This window comes from Carassius gibelio, chromosome A2, assembly GCF_023724105.1.
Source record: "Carassius gibelio isolate Cgi1373 ecotype wild population from Czech Republic chromosome A2, carGib1.2-hapl.c, whole genome shotgun sequence".
In the NCBI taxonomy this organism is placed as follows: Eukaryota; Metazoa; Chordata; class Actinopteri; order Cypriniformes; family Cyprinidae; genus Carassius; species Carassius gibelio.
The window spans coordinates 5,861,039-5,881,702 of NC_068372.1; the positions used below are offsets into that span (position 1 = coordinate 5,861,039).

A 20,664-nucleotide genomic window follows, 5' to 3' on the forward strand; every position below is an offset into this window, starting at 1 on the left:
CTCCCCAGGCTGTCACCTCCACCCCCCACAAACCAATCCCTGATTGACCAGTCAGGGATTTCTCTCTCTCTGCTGATTTCAGCTTTGGCTTTCAGCTCGTCGTGTTGCCTCCCCCAAATCCTCACATAAACCCCCCAAGTGGCATGTGGCCAAGTATCGGGGGTTATCTCCATGGCCCTGGTTCATATTCGCCTCACCGGAAAGGCCCAGATTTGCACTTCAGGACCCCCGCAGGAAGTCTGTGAGAGGCCTTTAATAGGCAAATGAGTGCAGGGCTTAGGGAACAACAACCTGCCGGCGGTGTGACAAGCGGCGTGCGACCTCACGCCCGGAATAGCCCTTACGTGGTCAGGGAGACCGAACATGATGGGGCAGCATTGGCTTTCACGTGATGGTGACATAGTCAGGCTATGTTGTAAATGGCCTGTGTTAAAGTAGATTTGTTTTTTCTGACGCTGAGTAGATAGCTCCTGAAGACCTCAATGAGGTGTGGCAATTGCCACCTCGATCTATCCCTCCTACGCAGCTGATGCTCATTTGTCACTGCGTTAAAATCACGTTCTGCTCTCACCTTATCCATGTGATTCTTAGTTGTTGTTTTTTACAAGCATGCAAGGATGACGATGTCATCGCACTTCTAAAAACACACACTCAATAAAACAATCAAACAGTTCTTATAAAGAAGCTAAAGCCACTCTTTTCAAAGCTTACTTGTCTCAATAATCGTGCACTGGTTAACCCCAGCCTGGGATTCAGTTTTTCCCAAATTTAGATTGAGTTGCTCCATTTGGATTCAATTTGTGGCATTTGATCAGAATTGCGTGTTTCCTCATAAAGAAGTAGAGAACTAGAGTCACACTTCTAACAGCTTGCATTTTACAATAATTGTTTCTGCTTCTGCTTCTGTTTTTTTTTTTTTTTTTTTTTTTTTTTGGCGCAGATTCAAAGTATATTTGGATTTAGTTTGTCCGATTGAATTTTGATTGAGCACTTTCTAACCAATGTCGGGAAACCTTGTACATTTTGAACTCAACTTATGCTCTGTCTGGTTTGCCCAAAACTATTTTGTTGGCCCAAATTTGGATTAAGTAGCCTCACTTGTATAGTTTTTCTTATAGAACTTGGGAAACTACGTCACTGCGCATTGCATTCTGGGTAGACGCGGCCATTTTTGAGGGCACGCTCATCAGTAAATAAGTACAGATCAAGTGTAAGATTACATATAAAGAAAAACTCAACAAGGAGGCAAAGATGCGGTATTTAGAAAAAAATCAAGACAATCAACGAACTCTATCTGCACGAACACAAAGAGTGGTCGGATGATCTTAAAGAGCTGCCGCTCGTAACCTTCCCCAATGTGTTTTCTTACCTTGTTTGTAGTGTCAGAGCGTACACCTCTGATCATTTTAAAAATGATAAATCTCTCGAGTCTCACCTGCAATTTACAAATGGATGGGTGCAGAACCTACACATTTTCCGCGTGAACGAGCGAGTTACACGGCCCCTTTACTTTTTAATATGCGTTATTGTAAACTGTACAAATTAACCTCAGTGTGTTATGATGCACAAATAAAGAGATACAGAATTGATCAATTTTGCCGTTTATTACTGTAACAGGTGGTATGCAGTATGCATAACACTGATAATGCAGGAGATGTGGTTCATGCATAGGTAACATTTAATGTAACGTTAAGTCTGTCAAATCGATTAATCACATCCAAAAAAAAGTTGTTTATATAACGTACATTTCTGTATATTTATATATATATATATATATAAATGCACATACATATGTGTGTATATATCAGACCAAAGGGACAATCCTTCTTTTCCTTCTTACTGCTGCTAACCAAGCTATGTGACGCCGCTTTGTTAACTCGGAGACCTGAGATCAAGGTGCGGTTTTCCAGCGGGAAAGCTGAAAAATCGCACTCCATTCAAATTATTTTTCCATGCCGGTCATGAGTACGAGTATGGCAGTTAATTACACAATAAGGTTTTACCATTGTAACTTATTTTTTAGCTGTAGAGAGCAAACAAAACAGTCTATTATCAATACAATACAATACATACAGCAGCGTCCGTGTCCTAAAGTCCCAGAATGCATTGCGTTGCTGACGTCATGTTCCCAGACTCTATTGGGTCTGGATTGCTTTTCTCCAGAAAGAACCCAAGAATAAATGACATTTCCAAAAAACTCTAATGCTGTACTCAATGACTCTTCAAAACACTGGGCTTTTGTTGGTCCAAAGATTCACCAAGTTGTATTGGTCTCACTGGATCTAAACAATGTTGCTTTCTGTCTGGAATCAGGCAGTTTTTCTGTACCTCGAGAGAATGGAGCACTTTTTAAAGGGAACTAGGGAACAAAACAAAGCAGATAAAGATGTTGAAAGAGCCACAACCACACGACACATCTATTCTCGGGTGGCAGTGGAAAAGATACTTCCCATTGTGAGTGCCCAGGGCTGGAGACTCAAAGCAGTGCTGAAGGATGGGCAAGAGGAGGGTCAGCTCACTCACTGACTCTTTTGTTTTACCCACAAGCTCAATTGAGCAAAGGAACCCTCCGCTTTGCTCTCTTTCTCCTTTTCCAATGACCCATTTAGGTCTGACAGTGTTAAAGCCAGAGACTTGACTCGCTACTTCAGTTACCCAGAATACTGAACTGCTGCATTCCATATGCATTTTTTCTACAATCTTAAAGACAAATAGTATGTAAAAAAGTCTTTTCCACAAACAAAGGTACTTTTTAGCTAAAATATCAAGCTTTTGTCAATCACAACTCCTTAAAGTTTTAAAGTTTAGTCCGTACACATTGTGTGGTCCAAATGGTATCTGAAGGAGAAACCTTGCAATTAAAAGAATCAATGTTTAGACAAAGCCCCCAGATTAGCAGGAATGACTGCATTAATGACTCTGGGGGGCTAATAAAGCCCTCTGAGGGCGGGAGGTCATTGTTTAAAGCTGACTCCCATACTGCTTTAGCCCATATCTGCTTATTCTTATTAGGGTGAGAATAATAATAATAATGTTGAATGAGGCCATTTTTATCAATTTGTGTTATTTAAATGTTTTTCAATATTCTCACCAAGCACATGCCTGTAATGCATTGTTTTGTTGACATGGCTGTTTTGTTGTTTGCTTGACAAATTCAATGCGTCTTTAACTTTGACAAATGCATTTCACTGTTGCAGTTCTCAGCACACTCTTTGAACCATTGCGTCAAGTCAACTTTTTGCTCCATGGACAAGGCTGTTATAAATTATTAACAAATCCTACTACTCGCTGTAGACAATATTGGATCTTGGGTGTGTTGATTAAATCTAATGTGTATATTTAGCCTCTAAAGTCATCTGATAGGGTTGAGCTGATGAAACTTAAGGTAACACTTTATGCCAGAATAGAGTGAGATTATTACTATTTTTGGATCTTGGATACATAGTGAGTCATAATGAATGGTAACAGTTCACAAAAAGGATAGTACTGGTTTATTTAAATACAGTTCCTGTTTTCCAAGGTCCTGAAACAACATGGTCAACTGAGTTACAATATTTTGCCATTATCTTGAGAGATAAGAAGAGACATTGAGTCATTGTTAGAGAACCTGGAGCACCAGGGGAACCCGATCCACCTGTATTTGCATTCAAATCTCTTTCACTTCCTCTGAGTCACTTCTCCGCGGCACGCTGTAGGAAATGATCAATCCAGTAAAATGCAAAACATCAATCTCCTATCAAGTTGTTTAGACCAGATGAGTCCCTGACACTTGGCTATTTACAATGGGCCTAAATTCTCATTTTATTGTCAACCTCCAGCGACAACAAACAAAATGTGGCTCCACATTCTTTAGCGAGAATCCCTAGTTTGCCACTGGTGTGCCCTATCAGTAAAATGGCCCCAGTAAAATGGGGAGCCGCAGAAGGGAAGGAAAATTATCCTTCGCCTTACGTCGTACCCCCATCTGCGAGCGTGGCACTTACGGGTCTCCGGTGTCACGTTAAGAGAGGGGCATCTGCGCATCGTGCTTGGCAAACGCAGCACGCGTCTGGCGTGTGGAGGTGCCTTGTCTCTATTGTGCCATGCCTGGCGGTATGGTCCTTTCCCCAACAGCATCTGTCACCTTAGGGGGTCAGCAAGGGCCAAGATGAATGAATCCTGAGAGAATGCCCCTCTCACACCACAGAGCAAATGGCCGAGAAGAGGGAGGGGGCAAGAGGAATGGGGGGAGGGCCTGCTGTTTGTGTATGTGAGTGCTGGAGGGTTTGTGTATTCAGAGCCACTGAGTACAGGACAGAGAAGGTGGCTCCGCTCGAGTTCCTGAAATCAGGCATTGCTGCCCCAACTCTGGACTATCATGACCAACGAGCTGTTGGCTCGCAACAGGGACAAGGAATACTGTCACGTCGCGCTCAGCCTTGGCGCTGCTTTTGGATATCAGAAGGACGTTTGCTATGGAAATAGGCTGTTTGTGTTTTAGTTGCTTTAAGGTCTTCAGAGGGATTTGAGGCACACTCCACACCCTGGCTGCTTATAAGGTACAGAAGCGTCATGTTAGTTTCTTTGACACTCACCGGCTCCTGCTAATACGGTGTCAATGGCCATGGCTCTTAGCGCCCCATTTATTTAAAGATATTTGCATTGGCTAATTTCTGTCCCATCCCCCTGCTTGAAGTTTTGCTCTTTAAACTCTCTTTCTTGTCTCTGAATGTAAAAAAAAAAAAAAAGTTGTTCAGTGATGGATGCCGAGTCAAAAATTATTTAACAGAGTTTTACTACTCTTTTTGTTCAGATGTACCTAAATGCTGGAATTGCTGAAATCATGCATTGTGTTGTTAGTCTAAATCGTTGTACCTTATAAAGGAGCTGTTCTTATAAATCCCACCAGACATTTTCTTGTGAAACAAATGTTGAATTTGTTCCCTGAAAGTGCATTGAAAGCAAGATGTCCTCTCCCACTGTGATCAGTTTCATGTATTTATGAAGATAAGGAAGGAAACAAAAGAGGGAGTGGATTGAGAGAAAGACAGAAAGGTATTTAGTGGTACAGTGCAGTGTGTGACTGTAACCACATTTACTGCAACATGTGGCACATTTCATCTAAACCTTTTATTTAGCATTTCATTTAGAAATATAACATCACTCTCTATGCAATTTAACATTGCTGTATAAATACAACCTTTTTGAATAAGAAATCAAAATATCTGCATTCTGAAAATATCCATACAATTGCAAAGGCATAAATATATTTACCATGTTGTTCAGTTTTATAAACCAAATCTCTCCACCAGCTAAGTGCATCCTTGCTAAATGTTTTGTCCTGGTTGCTATTAATAATAATAAAGTTTTATATGGACATATTCAAAATCTACTTTACAAAGTTAGGTCAAGAAATGAATGCGTCAGACTGCATGTGGCACCCAAACAGTGACTGAAATCTCCACATGTTGCGTCTATTGGGCAACGTAAGTGTAAAATTGTTAATCTGAGACAAAACAAACATTATCCACAAATCAAACAAACTTGTAGCTTTACCTAATTATCTATGTCTGTGGTTTGGTTTGTTTGGGCTACTTAAAGTGTTGTGTTTCCCTTCTCGACTATTTCAGGATCCCCTAGTTTATACTTGTACAGCTTTGGGTTTCTTTAGTTGGGATTGGACATCCTTGAACACACCATTTGCGTCACACAAAGTCCTTGCTTGTCGGTACACTTGTTTTGTTTGGTGAAAGAAGCATGTTCACTGCCTACTAGTGTCATACTGAAGCTTCAGTGATTGATTTTTGTTTTTGCAATGAACTACATTCATTTTCCCCAATTTCTTATTAATAGAAGGGACTTGGTGCATTTTTAGATGTGTCTCCTTATGGAACAAAAATATATGGGAATATACTGCGAAATATAATGTGATATATTTCAGAATATATTTCCATATTTGGGAAACTAGTGCTTATATTTTTCAATAAACTGCAATATATTGACACGTACAGAATAAAAATTTTAGAAATGAAGACAAAAATAGCATAGTAATAGTTTTATACTTTATTGTCCACATATATTACACACACACGTTCCCACGTAAATGTATGTACACACATGTATACACACATTCACAGAACGAGTTACAGCGGATTTCAAGTTCCTAGCATGCTTAGCTTCTGACTGTTAAAGGAGAGTTACTCCTAAAATGAACTGTTATTTCATGTGTTTTGCTCAATATATATATATATATATATATATATATATATATATATATATATATATATATATATATATATATATATATATATATATATATATATATATATATATATATATATATATTAAACTTTATTAAAAAACTATTGGCTGTGCACTCTTCAGACTTTGCTGTAGGCTTTTAATTCATCCAAGTGTGTTTGTGCTGTTAACTAGCTATATATGAAAATATGAAACCTATATTATGTAAATAATTATCAAATATAACAAATATATTTGTATTGTCTATATGTGTGTTTACTGCATGAGTAAATGCATCTGCATTATTTTATACCATCTTATGCAGTATCTTATCACATGTACATCTAGATGTTATGAAGTGAATGACTAAATATACAATTATATATATATATTATAATATGTAAATAAATATATTTGTTGCATATTTTTCAGTATATGAAAGTGGCAATTCTTTATGTATTATTCAATATGCAGTAATATATTAACACAATATATTATTTTTAGTTTGCCATTAAATCATTTAATATATTGATCATCCATATATACTGGATCTTGTTCTAAAGGCAGGTCCTCTGCAGGTATGTCTACATTAGCATTTAACACCCTTTGAATGTCTTCAGCAGTCAAACTGGACCCTGAGAGCCCTGAAGGCAGGACAAAACTATGCTCAGGTGCTGCTTCCACACTTTTCTTCTGTTTATCACAGTGATAAGCTGAAACTTGGCCCAACCTGCCTCCGGTGAGCTGTTTGCCAAACAGGGTGTGCTACTTGATTTTTTTAGTTATTTCATGGTGGCATCAATCGACATGACTCATGTGTAACACCAGCAGTTTTCCATGTCGATCTGCATAGACTTTGTTGGATTTTTTTAAATCCATATGCATTGGAGTTTCATAGAGGAAGCTTTTCAGTGATTCTGAAATGTGCCTCTTAGGACTGAATTTGGTCTCAATTATATGCATGCTAATCATTCACAAATCTTGCAGTGTTCAAAGAAATGCAGACATCTAATACTAGATTTATTGTGCAGCTAATCACAGCGCATCACCTGATAGAGATCAGTATATTTACCTAAATCTAAACAAATCAATTTTATTTTAAGCTTAAACTACTTTTCTGATTTTATTTAATATATATATAGGTATAAAGGTCATATAATCTTTGCAAATTTGGGATACTTTTGACAGAAGTATTTACTGACTGATTGATGGCTTTACTGCACTTCACTCTTGTTTTTACCAGGTCAAAAGAACAAAACCTGTCCCATCAGTCTCTGTGTAAGCCTGAAAGTAGGAGACTTGGAGATCCTTTCCTCTGTGCGTTCCACAAACATTCCCTTGAGGTCATAGTGTCATCTAACTCATCCCTCAGTGTTATCAGTTAACAGCTACACATGTTGAAGATCACTGCGATCTGTTCAGCTTTACAAACAACTCTCTGATCTGAGATAACGCATGGATTAATACTCACTGCATATGATTTTTACTGATTTACACGGCAATATATTCTCCATTCAGTGCTTTTAAATCCCCAGTGCAAATTTCTAATGCTAAAATAATATTTAGATTAAATTGTGCATTTCAAGCAACTGTTATTCCCACTGGATGTTCCTATCTAGAGGTTTATAATTTTGTATTTATACTGTAAATGAAGCTCTGACTCTTTTTCATATGTCTGTAGGTGCGGTTCAACTTTGATACACCATGGAGAAGAGGTGATCCTGTCCTTCTGCAGCTAAAGAAATATAATCAAAGGTATGGTGGTAAATATTTTCCAAAATTTTTTTTGTTTATTGTTGCAGTTGTATTATTGCAAAGAACTAGTTAATAATTAAATAGGAAAGCTGTCTTTAAGTGACAGACTTATCTGTCATCATTCGCTGTCCACAAACAGAAACCCATACTGAACTTCTGTCGTTTCAAAAAGCAAACAGAAATGCTAAATAAAACGTCAACGCAGAGCGGAGTTTTAGCATGCTAACAGCTGACAGGGACTATTTTTGATAAATGCATACAGTTGTTATTCATTATTTTATTATCAATATTTATTAAATGACTCTCTATATCACTGACCAATTGTGGCTTTCTGTAGTCAAATATTTCTGGGAATGAGCTTTGGTGTTATTGCTAAATAAACCCTTTCAAGTGATTTAAGAACTGGGTTTTGATCATCCCGTCAGGATTTATTTTGTGGTAATGACCGACTGACTGTACATTATCCCTTTTGAACAAAAACAATTCAAGGATCTGCAAAAAAGTCATAAAGATGGTAATGTTGGTGGTTAACATGACAGATTGTAAGTGTGGAAGTGTGTAATTTTATTGGAATATTGTTAATCGGTGTGTGAGGCATTGTAACTGTCCTGATAAAGTACAGCTTTCAGGTACTTTCTGCACATGTTCAGGACTACTTGTGCTAGTAATACAGCAGAAACAGATTCAAGGTCAAAAAATGTATGTAGGACATATTTATACACAATGAATATGTGAAAATTGTAGGTTTTGTTTCAGATCATGGGGAATTCATACGCGGGGCAGCTGAAATCGGCCCGCTTTGAGGAGGCTCTTCACAACTCTATAGAGGCCTCATTAAGATCGAGCGGCGACCCACAGCCCGTATTCACACAGCTGTATCTCCAGCCCCTTCAGTATCCTAGCAAACTGGAAGGTAATCAGTTGCCTTCAAACTAAAGTATTTTGATTTGTACTTAATCATAAATTGCATTTTTATGGAGAAACATGGTAGAGATTTTCTAAATCTTAGTCAAAGAAGCTCTATTCCTTCTATAATTTAGGTACATGTCATGCATTGTTTTTTCTAACAGTTTTCTTCAGAAATATCTTATTTTATCCAGTATAAAGAAAAAAAATACATACTATAATCTAACACATATATTTTGTGCACCCTGTTTTTTCAGTTTGTTTGAAATTGTCTAACTACACTGTTTGCAATGTCCACTTTTTGAACGAGTATTGAGTTCAAAATAATTAATAAAACATTTTAAAATCAAGATTATCTATATTGAATTTATTTCTACAACCGAAATACCACTTTTTTTTCCCTTTTACTGATCTCCACAAAGAATCTGTCAACTATGTTACCAACCAAAAAAATACATTAAAAAATCACCAAACCATATGACCAGCATCATGTGATCTTCTTCTGCTACTTTTTAAACATTATGGAAAAAATTTCTAAATTTGATCTCCAGTGACCTATTGCCAAGAAGTCTATTGATTGCCTGTAAACTACAGAATGTTGGGTACATTGTTATACCGGTAGTTTGCAATATTTTTTATGATTTTAATTAAAATGCATAGTACATTTCAAGGTTAAAATGATCAGGAAAATAGCATTTGGTTGGCCAGACAAGGCCAAATTATGAGTCAGATGGTAAAACTGTTGACTATGTTACCTGTAAACCCATACAGTTTGTCCATAACATAGTTGACATATACTCTATGGTAAATAACACCTATTTCTGGTTCTACCCTCCAGATATTAAGCCCAAAATGGACCTGAGCATGAGGTCTGGCCTATCCAGCCATGTGCTGGTGAACTGCCAGTCCTCTAACTCCCTTGATGACATGGATGAGGAGGAGGATTCAGACACCTGCAGCCCTCCGTTGCCTTTCCTGCAGGGACCCGCTCCTGACGGCTGCTGCACTGCTGATGGTAGGGAAACTGATAGACTTACAGCATGTATTCCAGAAAGTCATTACGAAGTTATGAACAGAGAAAATTTGTGATTGGCAAATTTGAAGTGCCAAGTCAGTGTCAAAGTGAAAAGTATGTTAATGACATTGCAAAACAGTGAGTCAGTGTCATAGAAAAGTTGTGTAAACAGTAAATCATCGTGCGTTTTGCAACATCAGAGTGGATGGTTTTCATTATATTATCTTGCCCAGGGTTCTGTCAAGCGGGAAAGGATCTGCGCCTGGTTTCCATGGCAACAGAGTCTCTCGAGGTTCCCACGGGGTTTAAGCTGGTTGGTGCCAAATCTCCCAGCATCCCCGAGCACATCCTCGTTTGTGCGGTGGACAAGCGCTTCCTGCCAGATGAGAATGGGAAAAATGCACTTTTAGGTTGGTGTTCCAATACAGTTCCAAAACATATAATATACTAAGCTCACTGTGTATATGAAATGTTATGTACAGTAACAAAATCAGCCATTCAGAAGACAATACTGACTATATTTTATTGGCTGTTTAGATGCAGTGCAGTCTTGGTCAGAAGCCTTTATTTGTGAAGTCTTTCTGATCGTGTGTGTGTGTGTGTGAAGGGTTTTCGGGGAACTGTGTGGGCTGTGGTGAGAAAGGGTTCCGCTACTTCACTGAGTTCTCTCACCACATCAACCTGAAGCTGTCCACTCAGCCGAAGAAGCAGAAGCACTTGAAGTACTACCTGGTGAAGAACTCCCAGGGTGCTCTGTGCAAGGGAACCCTCATCTGCTGGAAAGGTACCTCACTTACAATCTGCAAAATGCCCCGTGGCACAGTGGCTTGAACATTTTGATGACGTTCTTTGTTTATATTCATATGATTAATGATGAGCAAATGGATTAGGATATTGTTTTTAAAGATAATTTTCTAATGTAAAAATAAATGTTTTTGTGTAATTATTTGCTACAATTAATTTTAATGCTCAATAAGTTCAAATCAGAATAAGAATCAGAAATAACTTTATGGGAATGTATTTCATTGTTATTGCATTAGTTGAAAATGTATCAAATTAATTTAATTGGCAAATCAAATGTATACGCATTTGAATTCTATTTTTAAATTAATAAATTAATAATTGTTGATTGATTCCATAAAAGTAAATTGTTTACGTATCATATAATATTGAAGAAAATTTCAGAGTGTAAATATCAAGCGTAATTGTTTTATTCTGCAAAAAAAAAAAAAAGAACATATATTGTTATAACATATTTTGTTGTGGTATTTTACTACATTTACATTTAGTCATTTAGCAGACACTTTTATCCAAAGAGACTTACAAATGAGGACATTTGAAGCAATCAAAAACAACAAGAGAGCAATGATTATATTACATTTCTAAACATTAAATAAGGTAAAATATTTCAATACATTTAAATGTCTTTTAATTGCAATTAAAACTTATTTGGAATTGTATATTATTTTTTAATTAATAAATTGATTATTGATTATTTCTTTCAGAAATATTAAAACCTTTTTTTCAAAGAATATAGTAGACATGTAATTATTTGAAGATCATTTCCAATGTAATTATTATTGTTTTGTTTAAAATTTTGCAGCATTTATAAAAAAAATAAAATATTTAAGTATAAATTAAATTATTTTAAATATTTATTTACTTTAAATATAAATATATTTGCATTGTTTTTTTTAATGATTAAATTGATAATTGATGATATCTTCCATAAAAGTTAAGATAAATTATTTGTATACAATATTGTATACATATAATTATTTGTATATAATTTCCAAATTTAATTATCATTGTTTTATTTAACAAAAACAACATTTTATTAAATATTATTTATTATTATTATTATTATTATTATTATTATTATTATTATTATTATTATTATTATTATTATTATTATTATATTTTTTATTAATAAAATGATAATTAATGTTTTCTTCTATTTTTGTTAGAATAAATTAGTAACAAGTAATATGATGTAAAATGGAATATAATATGAATATAATTTCCTAATTTAAACATCAGTGTATTATTTAGCAAAGCATTTTTGTTGGTTATTTTGCTGCATTTCTACACATCAAATAAGGTAAAATATTAAAATGTAAATGTGTTTTGCATTTGTATTGTATTTTAAAACTCACAAATTGATAATTGATTATTCTTTCCATACAAACTATAGAAAAGACGTACAGTTTAAATTGGGAAAATAGGCCCTGAAATAATCTATAAAAAAAAAAAAAAAAAAGATTACAAAAAATGTCCCCTATTTGCTGTGCATCCTTTCCATCCACATATTAAACATAAAGCTGATACTGAATCTGTTTGATTTGAACAGATTATTATTATTTTTTAGATTGTAAGACAAGGCCATTATCGAGCAGCGCTTCTTCATCCAAACCTAGCTCCTCATCCTCGCTAAGCAGCAAAGAGAATGGAGACACAAATGGCCACAGTCCCTCTCCCTTCCCTCTCTCAGGTGAGTGCATGTGCGGACCATCAAATATCACATGCCTTATTATACACAATTCTCTGTTTTTACCACCCAGAGTTGTTTCTCATGTAAAAACATGCAGTTTTAAGCCTCACAACTGAAGCTGTGGAGCAGTGTGAGACTGTGGAGGATGTCCATCTTCTGCTGGTTTCTGCATGCACAGAGGTCATGTTCTGTCCTGGGGGAGGGTGCATAAAGGGGTAGGGGGTGAAACCCGGGGTTAAAGAGGTGTGGGGGGGCATTTGGTGACATCTGGCTGGAGGCACACAGTGTTTACTCAACAGTGTTTGGAGAAAGAAAGCAAGTCATTGTCTCGTTCTTTCTCACAACACCATTCATTCAGCAGCTGGCAGCAGAGCGCGTCCATTAGTGGCAATAACAGTTTTTTACAATGCACACAACAGATTTAGGAAATGTAACCCAAATGAAACTAATTTTGGATCTTCGATACATTTAGATGCTATAACTTCTTCATTTCCCATGAAGAGTGAAAAAACAAAGCTGCAATCACAATAAGTCAATCTTTTATCCACAGACTCGCCTCCTGCTCTCGTGCAATCTGGCTCATCCTCAGGGATTTTCGGACCCCCAGAGCTGGGCTTCTACAAACCGCTGAACACACCGACCCACGGGACCAAGACTTTACCGATCGGTACCAGATATTTTAATTTCAAGTAGCATTGATTGCTCATAATACCAAGCTAAAAAGCCCTATATCAGTTTGTATGGAAGTACAACTTGCTTTTGCATTGAAACGTTCAGGGTTTGAATTTAACAGTTCAGTGTTTTTGTTAATTAGAGGCGTTTGCTAAAGAAAACATCACTATATTTCTCATGCTGTGGATTAGAAATGTAAACAAACATTAACATTAAGCAGCCGACCAATTATTGTATTAAAGAGCCTTTCAGAATTTAATTATCCTTGTTATACATAACCAAAAAATATATGTTTCTGTTAAATATTTTAACATGAAATAGATTCAGATATTAAAGTTAAAAGTTTATCAAATTAATGTAAATATTTAATAGAAAATTCAGGTTTGCATTTGCATTCTATTTTAAAATGAATAAATTGATTATGATTTCATCCATTAAATTAATAGATTGTTTAAATAGAATATACATAGAATTATTCGACTTATTTTACAAATGTACATTTAAATTAGTTAAATACTTTGCTATACAAACGAGGTACATTTTTAAAATGTTATTGTATTTGCATTTGCATTCTATTTTTAAAAAGTATTTTGAATATATTGATAAATAATTACCGACCAATAATGATCAACTTTGTGGTTCACGTTGTTAGCTGTTTCATGGTTTGTTTTTCTCCACTCAAGGATAGAATGAATCAATTCCCTGAGGGTCATTTGTATCGGCTGCTTATGTAACCCTTTTAAAAACACACACACACACGTTTGTTTTTGTAAAAAGTGTGTTCATCCTATAGGCGTAATGGTTTTTATACTGTAGAAACTGTATATTCTATGGCCCTACACCTAACCCTAACCCTCACAGAAAACTTTGTGCATTTTTACTTTCTCAAAAAAACTCATTCTGTATGATTTATAAGCGTTTTGAAAAATGGGGACATGGTTTATGTCCTCATAAGTCACCCTCTCCTTGTAATACCTGTGTTATACCCATGTCATTATACAGAGTTGTGTCCTGATATGTCACAAAAACAAGAGCACACACACACACACAAACACACACAGACACACACACACACACACACATTAACTCACTCCAAATCATCAATATAAGACCAGAAATTCTGTATTAAGGATTTCAATGTCAGCCCATGCTTCACATTCTCTGGGATTGACATTTAACACACATGTGCTCTATTTATGTGTGTGTCAGGAATACTAGATGTAAAAGTGGCCCAGCAGTTCATTATCAATATGCCATCAGTTAAAGGAAATCAATAAACTGTGCCCCACAGGACACATCGTCCTTCAGAAACTGCTTTCCTCCCTGTTGAATTTATGAGCATTGTTATGGTGTTTGCATAGTTTGTCACCAGAAGAGTGGACATTAGCCATTAATGTCTCAAACATGACCCCCACAGGGTACTATGGAAATGATTGAACACATTTTAGTCTGAAATGGTGTTTAACAAATTGTTTGTATTTTTTTTTTTTTTTTTTTTTTGAAGGATCATGTGACACTGAGGACTGGAATAATGATGCTGAAAATACAGCTTTGATCACAGAAATTAATTACATTTTAAAATATATTTAAATAGAAAACAGTTGTCTTAAATTGTAATAATATTTCACTAATATTTTTCAATAATTTATATTTTTTTACTGTATTTTGTGTTTAAATAAAAATGATTCCTTGATGATCATAAGAGAATTGCTGACCACTTGTGTATATCTGTTTCTCTTCACTGTTTTATTGACTTCAGAACTGATATTTTTCTTGTTCAGTTCCCACTGCCCTGCGAGTGAATGGTCTAACTAATGGTCTGAGTATGGATGGACGGTCCAGTCTACTGAGCCCACCGCATACAAACCCACTGGACACACCTCCTCATGGCTATAGGAGCACAGAACCAGGAGACAGTCCAGGTGTGCATTAAACCAGCCAATCACAATGCTGTCTGGTGCATATCATTAGATGTCAAATCTGGCTGATGCAATAATCTGTTTTTAGAAGGCATCATCAAATGCAACTTCAAACTATGCAGTGATGCTTGATGCTAACAAACACTATCCATCCTGTACATTTTTTTGCAGCATCCTCTGCTATGTCATCAGGTCCACCTAAAAAGCGTCACCGCAGCTGGCACCCCGCCTCTCTCGTCCCCGTCCCGGCCACAGCTGTCCCTGTGCCTGCCATCCGGCCGCTGACGTGCAGCTCTGGTGGGTCTCGACTGAATCATCCTCAGCCTGTTGTTTATTAATGTGCTTTTTCATGCTGTTCATCATCCTGGCTATTTATGCATGTCCCTGAGCAGAACACAGCCATGAATTTGATTACCTTCTCTTATTTTTAACATGTATTAAGGGACGTGACATTTTCCATCCACAAGGATGATTTATTCATTGTTTTCACAGAATAGGGGTGAAAGGTCACGCTAAAGTAGGTCCTGGACTGTTTAGCAGGGTTTATGCGTCACAACCGATCCTTCCTCTGTGATTCTGTAGCTTAGGAACCTTGTCCCCAACATTGATTAGATTATCACTGTAACAAAGCGTGAGATATAGAGAGATCCATGCAAAGTATTATTAGGTTTCCACAATACCTTGACAGCACATGCTGTATGGTTCAGTACAAGAAGTACATACAGTACATGTAATGATTTGCTCTTTTTTTTCCAGATTCTTTACTGTCCCTGGCCAATCAGCAGCCTCCATCAGTGTCAGGGGTCATACAACCACAACCAATCACAGCGGGAGAAACGGTCATCATCCCTGACAACCTTCTCAACTCCTCTGGGGTCCGTCCAGTGCTTCTCATTGGTCAGTACTGTGTCTTCATAACAGGCTTATATATTAAAAGCTCATAGATATAACGGTGTGTGTATGTATGTGTATTTATATATTCATTTCTGAATTAACATTTGTATATTTTTAGTGGGAATAAAGTAAAAACTGTCAGAGTGATGAAATATAGACGTGTGTGTGTTTGGATGTAAGTCTGAGTGTGTGTGTGTGTTTGAATGTGTATGTGTGTGTGTGTGTGTGTGTGTGTGTGTGTGTGTGCGTGTGTTTGTGTGTGTGTGTGTGTGTGTGTGTGTGTGGGTCGGTGTAAGTGTGTTTGGATGTGTGTGTGTATGTGGGTGTGTTTGGATGTTTGTGTGTGTGTATGGGGGGGTGTTTGGATGTGTGTGTTGTTTGTATGTTTGGATGTGTGTGTGTGTGTGTGTTGTGGGAGTGTTTGGATGTATGTGTGTGTGTGTGTGTGTGTGTGTGCATGTGTAGGTGTGTGTGTTGTGGGTGGGTTTGGATGTGTGTGTGTGTGTGTGTGTGTGTGTGAGTGTGTGTGGGTGGGTGGGGGTGTGTGTTTGTGTGTGGGTGTTGTGGGATGTGTTTGGATGTGTGTGTGTGTGTACGTGTGTGTGTGTGTGGGTGTGTGTGTGGGTGTGTTAAGGATGTGTGTGTACGTGTGTGTGTGTGTGTGTGTGTGTGGGTGTGGGTGTGTATGTGTGTGCGCGTGTGTGTGTGTTTGTGGGTGGGTTTGTATGAACTTGTTTGTTTGAATGTCTCTGTCCAGGTCAAGGCACTTTACCGTACTTCTTTGGAAATGTGGGTGATCTGGTGGTGAGCCCCCTGCTGGTGAGCTGCTATAAAGGCCGAGAGCTCAATGAGAAGACCCTCATCAGTCTGGGCATGTCAGCAAGCCAGTTACTCACCACAGAGACCATGATACTGCTCACACTGCAGTACCTCGCTCGGCTGGGTAAACAACACTGACAGATAATAGGTTTTAGTGCATCAGTAACATGAATTTATTTGTACACTTAGATAAGAATGCACAGCTTGTTAAATGTCTCACTTCAAATGCATGTAGCTCAAGTATTATGTAAGAGCAGTGAGTATTTTTTTCTATAGTGAGATGACCATTCCTTTTCCTGTCTTTAATGCAGGTACAGAACAGATCCCGTTACGGGAAGAGTTTGAACAGATTGTACTGAAGGCCATGCTGTGCGGTCCGAATGGCCCTCCCGTGTCCCCTGCACAGCTGCCCTGGTTAGCTCGAATGGAGGCCAGTGTGTCAGGGGGCTGTGTTCAGGTGCTGGTCAGCCACGGCTCTCTGGGCGAGGGCATCTCTGAGTCGCTGCGTTCACTGAGTGAAACACCACCGCAGCAGCAGCAGTGTCTGCCCAACTACGTGCTCATCATCTGCACCTCCAAAAGTGGAGCGAATGAGTTCTGTGTGCTAGTGCTGGGTACGTTCCCAGCTCTCAAAGACTCCATTCTTAGTCTAAAGTTTAGTCCATTTATGTAATTTTCAGTGATATAAGAATGCATTTAAGTAGTATACACATTGTAAAATTGTGCATGAAAACTCAACTCAATTTAGTTGAAAGCTTTGTTTTTGTCACTGTCATGTAAGCGAGCCTGTGCTGTTGTTTTTCTCAGGTAAATACCAGTCTCGAGCCTTGACAGAGAGCATGCTCACTACCAATGAGTTTCTGAAGGAGATCAGCTATGAGCTCATCACAGGGAAAGTGAGTGTGCTCGCCTCGCACTTCCAGAGCACCTCGTTAGGTGAGTCTCAGTGCAACTATTCAGTGCATCCAGCAGTTTTCATCAGCTTATCATTGTCCTTTATTTAGAAACTCATTTAAGTATATAGATGTAAGCAGCAGTTTTGGGGAGCACACATAACAAGGTAGAGTACAGTAGATTAGTGTGGTTCTTGCGCCCTCTTTGGTGATTTTAGGAAGTAGTTCAAAAGCAGAACATAATTTAGGAAGAGCTTGTAAATTATGTTTTTGACTACCGTATTTTTCGGATTATAAGTCGCACCTGAGTATATGTCGCATCAGTCCAAAAATACGTCATGATGAGGAAGAAAACATATTTAAGTCGCATCGGACTATAAGTCGCATTCATTTAGACCCAAGAGAAAAACATTACCGTCTACAGCCACGAGAGGGCGCTCTATGTTTTCAGGGGTATACTACAGGAGAACTGAGCAGCATAGAGCGCCCTCTGGCGGCTGGAGACGGTAATGTTTTCTCTTGGTTCACGTCTCTTAGTTCATTTCTCTTGGTTAATTTCTCTTGGTTCATGTCAAATTAATTTTGATAAGTCGCACCTGACTATAAGTCGCAGGACCAGCCAAACTATGAAAAAAAGTACGACTTATAGTCCGGAAAATAGGGTATTTATTTATTTATTGTGCAATGAAATTACATTTATTGTTCAAAAGTTTGTGGTCGATTTGTTTTTTATGCTCACAAGGGCTGCATTTATCTGATCCAAAATACAGTAAAAACAGTAATATTGTGAAATATTATTATTATCTAAACTAATCTAAAATATTTCTAAGAGTACAAACCTAAGGTATCAAGGAAAAAATTGTTTTTAGGCAACACTGTTTAAAATTTATAAGCCTTAGGTTTTCTTTTTTTTTTTTTTTTTTTTTTGCTCAGTGACATTGACTGTATCAGTTGTACATTTACAGTTCAAAAGTTGGTTGAAAGACGTCTCTCATGCTCACTAAGCAAATTTTTATCCAGTATACAGTAAAATCTGTAATATTGTGAGATATGATTTCAATCTAAACTTTTCTATGTTTATATGTTTTAAAATGTATTTTATTCCTGTGATAGCAGAACTGATATTTCAGCAGCTATTACTCTAAATGTGCTGATTTGGTGCTCAAAAAACATTATCATCAGTGTTGAAAACAGTTGAATATTTTGTGGAAACAGTGATACATTGTTTTTTCAGGATTCTTTGATTAAAAAGAAAGTTCAATAGAACAGCATTTATTTGAAACGGACATTTTTTTTATTACTTGTTATTACTGTTAATTTTGTAATGTACTGTGTCCTTGCTGAATAAAAGTGTTACTTTATTTAAAAAAAAAAAAAAAAGAAACCTTTTCAGATTTTGAACTTTAACACATGCATGTGTCTTCGTTATTAATTTCAAATTGATTGTGGTGCTACAGGTGACAACATGGACAAACAGCTGGTTCGGTACCAGCACAAGCGCAAAGGCCGTGTGGTTCAGCCGTTTCAGGGACATCTGACCGAGTACATTCACTCTCGAGAGGCCGCAGACATGGTGCCAGAATCAGGGCTAGGTGAGCCTTGATTTATGATAAACTTTATATTTGGCACTTGAGATCACTGAGTGATTTTTGATGTGTTACAGATCTGCTGAGTGAGGGCTTTCAGATACATCCTCCTCAGCTGAGTGTTGCACGCAGCCTTCTGTCGCAGGTGTGTGCCATCGCTGACTCAGGGAGCCAGAGCTTAGATCTGGGACGCTTCTGTAAAGTGGACTTCCTGATTCTGGTGCCGCCGTCCCACGTCCTGGTTCACCAAACAGTCCAGCGAATACAACAATCAGGTACGTCATAGCAGAAAGCCACAGTTTTGCCTATTTCAAAAAAATATATTCAACTTGTTTTCAATATCAAGCCCACTGTTTTAAGACGTAAAAAAAAAACAAAACAAACCTGGCAGCGACTGTTGTGGAATCTGTTATGCCTGCCGGCCGCAGCATATTCAAGCTAAAGCCAACACAGATTAGTTGTGTGAAAAAGAAAATTCAATGTAACTCAAGAAGAAACAAAGCAACCTCTGCGTCCAATTCCAGACCTTCCCACTCCTTGAGTTCTCTCCACCGCAGAAAAGTTGCTACAAAATTTACGTGGGTGCTTTTTAATGTTTTGTTCCTCCAAAATAATCCTTTTTTATCTCTCTATCTATAGTCGATCAGCTAATATCCGTCCTGTGCACTCACAGAGTGCTCTCTTCTCCCTATCATTACTAGACACGCCCCCTTACTGCTGATTGACAGCGAGTGTGTTTTTGGACTCAGACTCTGTGGTCAAAAGAGTTTTTCAAATACTGCTTCGTGTACTTTTAAATGGATAGTTTACCAATGGAAATTCTGTCAGATGATGTTTTGAAGAATGTGGGTGAACAAACAGTTTTTTGTCCCTACTGACTTTCAAAAAATGCTAATAGCTAATAGCCAATTTATTTTGCTTATTTAATGAAACTGGTCTCGATAGACTCCTTAGATCACATTGATAGCAGTTATGCCATATTCAATCAAACTTGCAGTTGACCTTTTTGAATTTCTTTGAAAACCTTTTCAAACTCCTGCTATACCATTGATCAGATTTTCACAGAAATCAGCCCAGATCATCTTCAGACCATGTGGGCAAGAAGTCGATAAACCAAACTCTTCTCACATAACACATCAATTAAATTTTTTTTTTTTGCATGATGCCAAGCTGCTTCTGATGCTGCAACACTTTGTCATATTAGCCCCTTTCACACTGCCATTCCGGCAAATACAGGGGTAAAGTGTTCCTGCAATTGTTCCCTGGTCGCTAGATTTGGCCCTTTCACACAGCCAGTGATGACCCGGTATATGTGCGTGCTTTCACACACAACCCTTGAAGATCCCGTAACGACACGTGACATCAGCGCGTGGCGTGTAATGTACGAGTTGACAACGCTAGGCACGTTATACTTTAACTGAAGCAAGCAAACGGTCTCGGCGTCAGGGCGGAAAGTGAGGAACTAACTGATCTCTGCTTCATTACAGTTTGCACA

The 20,664-nt window shown here is 37.6% G+C and overlaps 1 protein-coding gene across 5 annotated transcripts in view; it reads left to right on the forward strand.

The window, feature by feature from the left end:
• The window catches only part of LOC128025008 (GREB1-like protein), a 56,446-nt gene that overhangs the window by 17,404 nt on the left and 18,378 nt on the right, over positions 1-20,664 (forward strand). For 2 of the 5 annotated variants that reach the window (XM_052610958.1, XM_052610992.1), the window contains exons 1-16: positions 4,268-4,538; positions 7,901-7,974; positions 8,731-8,887; positions 9,719-9,895; positions 10,129-10,305; positions 10,503-10,679; positions 12,264-12,386; positions 12,937-13,053; positions 14,840-14,980; positions 15,149-15,274; positions 15,734-15,874; positions 16,629-16,814; positions 17,002-17,304; positions 17,498-17,626; positions 19,041-19,175; positions 19,247-19,444. In XM_052610958.1, the coding sequence (XP_052466918.1) occupies positions 8,734-8,887; positions 9,719-9,895; positions 10,129-10,305; positions 10,503-10,679; positions 12,264-12,386; positions 12,937-13,053; positions 14,840-14,980; positions 15,149-15,274; positions 15,734-15,874; positions 16,629-16,814; positions 17,002-17,304; positions 17,498-17,626; positions 19,041-19,175; positions 19,247-19,444 (2,284 nt within the window). In that variant the 5' untranslated portion in view covers positions 4,268-4,538; positions 7,901-7,974; positions 8,731-8,733. Of the gene's footprint in view, positions 1-4,267; positions 4,539-7,462; positions 7,563-7,900; positions 7,975-8,730; positions 8,888-9,718; positions 9,896-10,128; positions 10,306-10,502; positions 10,680-12,263; positions 12,387-12,936; positions 13,054-14,839; positions 14,981-15,148; positions 15,275-15,733; positions 15,875-16,628; positions 16,815-17,001; positions 17,305-17,497; positions 17,627-19,040; positions 19,176-19,246; positions 19,445-20,664 lie in introns of those variants that run through there. The other 3 variants (XM_052610975.1, XM_052610967.1, XM_052610984.1) reach the window with 3 other exon arrangements.